The following is a 10358-nucleotide window of genomic DNA, read 5'->3' on the forward strand; positions in this document are numbered from 1 at the left end:
AAGTAAAAACAACAACAACAACAACAAAATAATCTATAACAAAAACTCTTGTTGTATTCATTGTAAATACAAGACTTCAGTGGTCCCAAGCTGGAGAGACTCGGTAACAGCTCCAAGCCTAGAGTCTCTGGGCTTCATTCGGTCTGGAGCAGTTCATTTGTATTCTCTAGATTAAGTTAAGACTTTTGATTTGCATAAATCCTGGTAAGAACCTAACTTGGCCAAGGATTTGTTGTAACTGTTGTAGTTCAAGATTTGGATGAAGTATTTGATTACTTTTAAGTAGTTACATACTTAGTCCACTAACTCCTATATTATCTCTTGTTTGTACTAATTTTGGATATTTTTCTTTCATCTTTCTTATTGTATTTTACATACTGTGCAAGTGTTGATGAGTGTTCAAAACAAAAGTGATTCAAACTGACATAACATTTTCACAATAATAGCTTTCTTTATAATAAGAATACATTTTAAGAATGCAATAAGACTGATTCTAGTTTTAAGATCAACAGTTCATGCTAACTAACATAACTGATGTATTTTTGAATGTGGCATAAAACAGACTCTAAATACAAAGTACCTTTTTTACATAAATGTAAAAAAATCTACCTTAAGATTTATCTTTTGTCAGAGTGTAATTTGGAGGAAAATCAACTGCTTTTAAGTTGCAACCTGCAACCCCCTCTCCAGCAAACAAGGTTATTGCTTTTTTCATCAAGCTCAAGAGAATTCACAGAAATCTCTCATTAATTGTTTGTGTAAACATCACTTAGCGTTTCAAACTGTGCCAAGATGCTTTCAGTTGTTCACCATGCCATTTCTGTAGTTTTAAATGATCTCATAATCAATGTACTAATTTTAAGCTCAGACTCATCAAGCAAAATGGTATATTTTCCATCACACCTGGTGTGTGTTTGTGAATGTATTCTTTAATGGGAGTTTATAGTATTCATAAAATATGGTACTGGGGCCCACGTGGGAATAAGCAATCATGTTCTCTTAAGTTTTCTTAAAACTAAGCAAATTTTAATTGTTGCAACAATTTCCTAGAGTGTGAATTTCTCTTTAAAGAACAGTGTTTTTATTAATTGTTACATAGTCAATTAAAAATATTTGGTATACAGTGTGAGGTTGGTAATACACTGAGGAGGCAAACACAAGATTACATTATAAAGATGTTGCATATAAAAATTATAAAATAAGAACTAGAGAATACAAAATAGGAAAGGAACAAGACGTGAATTTCTAGAGAATTTTACTGTCCGTTTCAATGGGAGCAGAAAGACAAAGGAATTGAAAGTTGAAGGAATTTGAAGATTCCACGCCTAGCTTCTAACCAGTCACAACTGGGGTAGCTTTCACTCCTCAATTGGCTATAAACCCACAAAGGCATATAATGCTCTATACATTATAATGTTGTAATGCTCTATATATTATAATGTTGGGCAGACATTATGCATATTACTTCTCAAATCAATGCAGCAGGTTCTACAAACTCAGATACATGACTGACTTTGCTGCAAGGTTTAATGAACAAAATTTTAAAAAGTAATTCTTGACTTCAATAGGACTCGAGTATATGCTTATTATACCTTTGTGTCCTGTACTGCCTCTCATCCTTATTGGATTTGGGTGCCTTCCATATAAAATCACTGCAGACTTACTGTTGCAGCTGGACTTCATGGAGCTGTTCTACAGTTTGGAGGGTAAAACTCTGATGTACGGTTCTCCTTTCTTATCACTAGTTTCAGCTCCTTCCCCTTTGTGAATAATGATACTTACACAAGTTAGGGCCCTAATATAAGAAGAACACTGCAGGAAATAAGAGCAAGCTCTCAAGCTGATGCTAATTTATGTTTTCCTTTCAATGTTTAAGTTAATTTTGTTTGCCTTGTTCTAGTGTTCCTGTTGAATTTCTACTCCCAAGCGATAAGAAACTGCATGCTTGTAATTTTACATCTGCTAAGAAGTGTTTTTAACACCTTTTTGTTTTCTGTTCATAAGCAGAGTTCTTTTTCTATGGTAATAAAATTAAGCAAGTAAAAAAACTTGTAGAAAAACTAAACAAATTATGAACGCCTGAAAAAGAGCCCTGCGCAAAGTCAGCACTGGGTTTTGGTTCTTCAGCAACATTGTGCAACTGCTGCAGAAATATTGATAAAGATACCAAATATGTGACTGACCCTTGCTGCAAAGAGAGCTGTGGGAGGGGTCTAGGTAGAAAAAGTCTGCAGCGTTCCCTGCAAATTATTCTCTAAAGAGTTTACAGAGGGCACAGCCTGATCCTCAGGATAACTCATGCATCCGTGCACTTTCAGTCCCCTTGGCAGCACGGCTCCAGCAGGAAACGTGCTTCTGCTGACTGGGTCATGCTACGCCTGGTCAGCAGCAGCCACAGAACCACCTCACACTCAGATAACCATGTGGTATCACGGGATCATGCTAGTGATCTGTCCATGCACCTATACATTCAGCACTTCCCTTCTTCCCCAGGCACAGATAGAGATCCAGGTAAAACAATGCAGTCTAATAACATAGCTTTGCATATAAGGATCTCAAAATATTTATCAGCAGGAAAGTAAACAGATGCAAAGCAGATATCTCACATATTGGCTTAATTAAATACCATATTTTGGACATTTAGGTAATTTTGTTGGATTTTTTTTATAGATTAAACTACTGGCATATTAATTAAAACCATTTGATAAACAGGCATCGTTTATCAAGTAGGAAATCTTTATCTCTTATTGTTCACTTGTTTTGTAGCAATATTTGCATGTTTTAAGAGTGTAGCAATTATTTATCAATTTAACTTGATAAGTAGAGCTGGCATGCTGTGGTGACTATGGTACTGTACGTTTTTCTTCGGTTAGGAATGGCCTTTTGTCAAATAGCCTTAACAGCATTATTAAAATAAATCTAGACTGAAAGCATAATTTTTTACCTTGGAGAGAATGTTACGTTGATGAGTTAAAGTATAATGGCATCAAAGAGGATAAATGCTGTCTTTCTGGGTCATGTCTGTCGTTGAGCTTTTATTCTTTGTTTCTTTGGGATCAGTCTTTGCGATGTGGAAACTTCTTTGGCCTCAACCCAGAGGTTCCTGTTGACTTTGATTCTTAGTGGCTGCTGAAGGCTTCACATCACAGTAGCTAAAATCATATCCACAAACTAAGTCTTTCTCAGAGACTTCATCTAAGTAAGATTCATAAACTCTGACAGTGTTCCACATGTTCTTCTCCAGAGATTTATGCAAGAGTTCCTTCATTCTCCTATTCTCTTTGGAAGTTGATTCCCATACTATTTCAAGTTCACCTTCTACTTTCCTAAGGAAAAATGTAGAGGATAACACTTTAAAAAAAATCAAATCAAACACTGCTTTAACATTGTGTTTTTATAGTGTGATCTGAGTAAATACGGCAGAATTATCTGACGCACAGATTTGAGTGTCTAGAGAGTTTTGATTTAAATTAGTCTCTAGTGCTTTTAAGTGACAGCAAGCATAAGTATCATGCAAAGATGTGATTTAAGTTGTAGAAACACAAGTTAGTTTGTACCAGTCCTTTCAAACACGTTTTCAGGGGGAACCCAAAACTATGAGTCTATGATCAAAACAGAGTCTTTTCTTCCTACTCCTTTATTTCTGGGTTCATCTTTTGTGTCCAAATCTCTTTGTAAAACTCATTTAAATCAATGAGATTTGTATATGTTAAAATGGAAGGTGGATTTATCCCTATATATATAAAATAGTACTTGCTTTTTCTCCTTTTCTGAGCATTCATGTATATGGCACTTCTAGAGGAGACGTGAAAAAAAAGTGTCTGCTTAAGTAAGCCCTGGGGCTCTGTCTTCAAAAGTTGCCCCTTTGCCCTCCTCCTATCAGAGCTGAACAATTGCTACGTGCAGAGGACACTCAGCTCTGAGAAAATGCTCCTGAGCTGTGACACACTGCCACCACACCAGTCTCACAGGTTCATTTCAAATACCAACATTATATTTTAGACTCTAACTTTGGTAGAACAACATTTAGTTAATGTTGACATGTCAACAAAATAACCTTATAAATCATGATTGCCCACTGCTCGCTCTGGGAAGTAAAACATGAATACTCCAGTGGATGAGCTCAATGAAGAATCTCCATTACCAAGGACAGGAGGATATCCAATTGAATTCAACTCATTTGCCCTATGGTCACATCTGCTAAGAGCACACACAAAATATCTTCTTGTCTAATAGCACCTGAATGATTTTGTGGTGATTTTATCAGTTTCTGCCCTAAGGTTTCTTCTAATCTGCTAGAGTAATTGATTCATATCATCAAAACTAAGCAAGAGCTGTGGTTTTGCTTAGTATTATATGATATTTGATAGCCTCGCAACCTCCTAAATTATCTCAATAAATAACTGAGAAGCCTTTGTCTTGTTTCTGTTGCTGTTTTATCCATAAGGTGTCAGATTTCTGTGCCTTCTAGGAATAAATGGATGCAAATAATGGGATGTATGCACCAGGCCCATGTTATTTGTCTTTTCTTTCATTTAAAGACCTGCATGATTTTATACAGGAATATAACAGGTGTTGGAGCATCATGAGCACAATCAGTCATTATGTTCAGTTTATGCATATGTTCAGATCTCCCGTACGCTGAAATGCCATCCTCAGATGTTTTGAAGTTTTCCTTTTGGATCAAATGGCCAGTGAGTCTTCATTCTCTCACTCATATATATGCATAGAGTCTGTGTGGATGTGCATGGACTATATAGAGTCCACATACATATTAAAATCTGGACTAATTTATATAATGCTTGCCTAATTCGGTGTTAAACTAAGAAAATGAACATTTTACTTTGTTTACAGAGAGTATATTATGCCCTCAGTTTATGCTTTGGTTCTCTTATATGACTCTCAGCTGTACACAGAGACTACTCAGTCCCATAATATGAAGAACTGCTGGAGAAGAAGTAAACAAGAAACAATTTGTTGAAAATTATTTTATGAGGAAAGACAAAAAGGAAATAGAGAGAAAAAACTGTCTCAGCAGTACTCTCATTCCCAGCAGTTAAGTGAGTTTTGATGCCTCTTTTACACTAAAGACATCTAGCCCAAATAATCTACTCAAAATGCTGCTCTAAAATCACCTTTCTCCCCTTATGTTCTGACCATATCGCTATTCTCTTAAGTCCCAGCACTGAATTACTTAGCTCCTCCTCTCCCAATACTGCAGGGTTGTTTCTATTTGAAGTCTCTGTCCTAACCGCTCCTTTTGAGCGTTTGCCGTACATACACTTGTCTTTCTCTTTTCCTCCATTCTACATTTTCCATTTGAAACTCGAAAAATGAATTCTAATAAACAGATTTCCTTTTGAGCCCTGCTTAAAAGGAAATAATGTGCATTAGAGCTAAGAGAGAAACAAATTGTTAATTGCTTAGAGGCCCAGATTCTTAAATCATTAACATGGGAGCGGGAAAAATGTGAATTCTGTTTAGTTCTTCACAAGTTTTTCTGTTGCAATGCTAAGATTATGAGGCCTGCCTTCCCAAATTAGACAATGAATACACTTCAAGAGCAGAAACCTTAAACGGTAGTGATGAAGGGAAGACTGAAATTGAAACATGTATTTTGAACTGACACTTTTTGTTTTTAAAGTAAAGCGTTTCTAGAAATAACAAGACCTGCCCCTCTTAGTAGGTAAAGTAGGCAGGTTAGTGGTGAAACCAGTGGGGTCTTTTCTGAGGTACGACTCTTGGCCCAGATCAGCTGACAGGACTCCCAGGCTTGGGGGGACATGGTTCACCCTCTGCCCCCCACGCCCAGGGGCTGTGGCTAGGACCTCCAATCAGGTCTTGACACCTGGTAGTTGATGGGTGGGGATTTTTTTGCAACCACACTTCTGGTACTTGCTCAGCATTACACACGCTTGGATGATGCTGTTCCTCTGGGAAGCTGTACAACTAAAATGCAGCCTACAGAACATACTCTGTAGGGAGGCATATGGTGTTAAACAACATTTAAAAAAAAAAAGTAGACTTGGAATTATGCAGCCGTGTGGGTGCCACTCAGCCAAGAGGAAATAGGATCTGGCCCTTAGGGAACTCCTCCTGTTAGCTACCTATATGTCCTCCATGCAGCCGTACTGGTTCCCCAGACAGTAAATCTATATTCTAGACCAGTGGTCTCCAAAGTGGGGTGCAGGAAGAAAATATTATAACTTGTATTTATATTTATATAAATATACATATATTGGGGGGGTGTGCTCAAAAATTTTTTACTGATAGGGGTGCATGATCAAAAAAGTTTGGAGACCACTGTTCTAGACAACCAGGACTGCCTATGACTTCCAGCACCAAATTTTCCTTGCTGAAGAAAAAGCTGCTGCATGCTCATCTTGATTAGTAAAAGGACAAGTACACAGCAGAAAATTCTTAGGCACTCTAACCTCCAACTGTTTCAACTTTCCCTCTGGACAAAGTTGTCAAACCTCCATCATCTGCTTTGCTGGATAATATGAAAGTTTTCTGAGATGAGCTCGAGTATAGAGCCAGGAACTTTGGACATCTCCCTCAAGAGTCTTTTGGTTCCCATAGTGTCAGTGGCCATTCTTTATATTGCAGGGAGTATCTAATGTAAGTAGTGTGGAGTTGGGCCTTGAAAAATAAATAAAAATAAAGCTCTGTACAACTGATTTGCATAAAACTAGGCTGGAAGTCTGCACCCTCCATTCATGTGCTGTGTGCACACAAGGTAAGTACTTAGCACACAGCACATAAATGGAGGGTGCAGACTTCCAACCTAGCTCTCTGCAAATCAGTTGAGAATCAGTGGAGAATACATGCTCCACTGACTCTTATTAAAAGTTCCCTCTCCCAAGGATCTCTTGGTACTTTCTTTTAAATGTCCAAAGAGTATACTCTCATGGAGAAACTTCTAGGTGGCTAGGAACTTTAAATCATCATCTGACACCCTCATTATAGCCTCATATTATAGGACTGTAGGACAGTAGCGATTGAAGGGAACTGACAAAGTCATCTAGACCAGGCCCCTGCTCAAAGCAGGATCATCCCTGACTAAACCATCCTGCCAAATGTCTGTACAACCTGTTCTTGAAAATTTCCGGTGATGGAGATTCCAAAATTTTCCTAGGTGACATGTTCTGATGCTTGTCCACCGTGGAATCGGAAAGCTCCTCTAAATCTCCAACATAAATTTCCTCTGCTGCAGCTTGAGGCCATTGTTCATAGTCCTGTCCTCACCAATGGAAGTCCATTTCCACCTCCTCTATGAGAGCTCTTCAGGTATTTGAGGACTGTTTTCAAATGTCCCCTGTCTTCTCTTCTCCAGACTAAATAATTAAAAAAATTTTCAGCCTTTCCTCACAAGTCTTGCTTTCTAGGGCCCTTATTATTTTGTTGCTCTATGCTAGACTCTTTCCAAACTGTCCACATCCTTCTTGAAGTGTAGGGCCCAAAACTGGACACAGTATTCCAGATACGGCCTCATCTGTGCTTCTCTTCATTTGCAAATGACACTCCTGTTAATACAACCCAGTTAATACAACCCTTTTGACTTTTTTTGCATGAAGAGACACTGTGGCCATGTCCAGATAGCTGCAGCTGTGTGGCATGTGGCACTGCAGACATGTATACAGCATGATATACCACACATTAAGCTGTTTTTTGAACTGCAAGGCAGCAGCATGGGGGAGGGTGACCCCTGGATATCCAGGAGTCAAATAAACCTGCGGAAAAAAATAGCGGAGCGGTGCATGCAGGGGCAGGATGCACCATTCAAACCTAGAGCCTGGCCAGCTGGAGCCACACTAGGGGCTGCTGGCCAGGCTCCACACACCTGGATTGTCACTGCTGCAGCCCTGGGAGTCTCCCAGGTAAGGCTGCTGAGGCCAGCCCAGTGCTGGCCCCAGCCTCCCCTATCCTGCCTAGGCACATGGCACAGGCATTCCCCAGGGACAAGGAGCAGTGGCACAAGGTGCACCACTGCTAACTGTCCCCAGGGAACCAAATATCCATGCATGTGTGGATGCGGCCTGTTGGTTCATATTCAGGTTATAGTCTACTGTAATCTCCAGTTCCTGTGCTGCAGCCTAAGCAGTCCTTCCCCAGTGTGCATTTGTGCATGTAATTATTCAGTCCTAAATGCAGGACTTTGTGTTTGTCCTTGTTGACTCTCATCTAATTTATTATAGAACGCATGATCAGAGGTCAGGAAAACAGACCTTACGATGACAGGCTGAGAGCCATGGGGCTCTTTAATCTGAAAAAGCACAGGCTCAGGGGTGATCTGGTGGCCACCTATAAGTTTATCAGGGGTGACCACCAGGATCTGGGGGAACGTTTGTTCACCAGAGCGCCCCAAGGGATGACGAGGTCGAACGGTCATAAACTCCTGCAAGACCGTTTCAGGCTGGGCATAAGGAAGAATTTCTTTCCTGTCCGAGCCCCCAAGGTCTGGAACAGTCTGCCAGCGGAGGTGGTTCAAGCACCTACATTGAACACCTTCAAGAGTAAATTGGATGCTTATCTCGCTGGGATCCTGTGACCCTAGCTGACTTCCTGCCCTTTGGGCAGGGGCCTGGACTCGATCTTCCAAGGTTCCTTCCAGCCCAAATGGCTATGAAATCTTTCCAGTCTCTGTCATTCTGGATCCTAGTCTGGCCCTCCAGATTATCTGCACATCTGGTGTCATCTTGGTGTCATCTTCAAGTCCTGCTAAGCATGCACTTAGTCCCATGATCCATCTAAGTAATTAAGATGTTAAACAATACCAGATTCAGGACAGACCCCTGGGGATCCCCACTTAATACCTCCTCCTGTCAACAAAACATTGAGCCATTGATGACTACTCTCCTTAGGGATCAGAAATGGTGAGAAAAAGAGCCCAGACCAGTTACAGGAAATGATGTCATGAGCATCCTTTTTTGGGTAGATGGAAAACTAGGAAACTCTTGATTCAGAAGACCATGTTGAAAAACCCACCGTTTTGTTTGGCCGTGGAAAAACATCTAGCCAGGATGGAAGATGAAAAGATCTCCAAATATTAAATCCGTAAAAACGAAATTGGAAAGAACATGGAGAAGAAGGTCTAAAGCAATGCTGTAGGGATTCTGATCTTGAATGGTCTCCACAATACGTTAGGCATTTTCACCTGCATATAGACTCGCCAAAAGCAGTTATTTTGAATCTCTGAATCTTCCCTGTTGCAACACCACCCTGACCTGTAGGAATGTGGCTGATCCTAACCCCAGGATTCAAAATTGCCAACTTGCAGGCAGTGACACTAGTCCATGACATTAACGTGCATAACAATAAGAATACCTAGCTCTTTATATAGTGTTTTTTATCATTAGGTGTAGCTTTACCTTCATTTTATAGTTACAGAAACAGTTTGCCCAAGATCTCTCAGCACGCCACAGCCAGGAATATAACTTAATCCCATCTAGTACTCTGTCCAATAGGCTATTAATTTACAATTTGAAGACTTCTCCTTTTGTGTTCATTTTGTTCATGCTTATCACTTCATCAAGGTTTTGATTTATTTCACTTTTTTTTAAATTGATTAAAGGAGTTAGCCTTAAAGTATTTTATGCTCACTGTAGTTGAAAGTGGACTCAACAGCAAGGGAAAAGCAGCTTTCACAGTTCTGTGTGTATTTTATTTCTACTTTTAGGATTGAGTTTAAAAAAAATAGAGGAACAATTTGAGGCTGCCGGCATTTTGGGATAGGCAGTCAAACTATGTTGCTATAAAGGAACTTTATCACAGATGCCTTTGGCTTTTGCATATAGTATACCACAGATGGAGTTTGGTAGCCTTGCAAATGTGGTATAAGATGCAACTTTTTTTTAAGTAGCTACTTGCTAGTGTGATCAAGAGCAGGAGGATGATAGCTGAAATTGGCAGGAATTTCAGCTGTGTGCAGCTGACAATAGCAGTACAGGTTTTTATGTCCATATAAGATTGCAGTTGTCCTATCTTTAATTTGTAGAGGTGCACCGAAATATTGGTCTGATATCAGATAGGCACCATTATAAAGAAAATTGACAATATCAGCAATAGGCTTTTTTTGGCTGATGTGGCCGATTTAATGTCACCGATAAATGCCCCTGTGCATGTGTGCAGGTGCAAAGCAGCACACAGGCAGCCAGAAGCACAGCCGGGCAGCGTCTGGCTGGTAAGTCTGTTTTGGGGGAAGTGGCATTGGATGGGGAGGAGGGCAGATTAAGGCCCCTGCTGTGAGGAAGTGGGGCAGGGGCTGGAGCAGGTGCTGCCCATCGGGGGGGGTTGGGTGCAGGACAGAGCTGCGAATGGCTCATCGGGGGGCGGGAGCAGTTCCTGCTGCTGCATGC

The 10358-nt window shown here is 40.1% G+C and overlaps 1 protein-coding gene across 4 annotated transcripts in view; it reads right to left on the reverse strand.

The window, feature by feature from the left end:
• Positions 1-1004: 1004 nt before the first annotated feature.
• Positions 1005-10358, reverse strand: part of CEP89 (centrosomal protein 89) — a 104529-nt gene continuing 95175 nt past the window's right edge. For 2 of the 4 annotated variants that reach the window (XM_019535835.1, XM_019535836.1), the window contains exon 19: positions 1005-3326. In XM_019535835.1, the coding sequence (XP_019391380.1) occupies positions 3089-3326 (238 nt within the window). In that variant the 3' untranslated portion in view covers positions 1005-3088. Of the gene's footprint in view, positions 3327-3352; positions 3796-10358 lie in introns of those variants that run through there. The other 2 variants (XM_019535839.1, XM_019535837.1) reach the window with 2 other exon arrangements.

The sequence above is a fragment of the Crocodylus porosus genome, unplaced genomic scaffold, assembly GCF_001723895.1.
Source record: "Crocodylus porosus isolate Cpor-Errol unplaced genomic scaffold, CroPor_comp1, whole genome shotgun sequence".
Classification (NCBI taxonomy): domain Eukaryota; kingdom Metazoa; phylum Chordata; order Crocodylia; family Crocodylidae; genus Crocodylus; species Crocodylus porosus.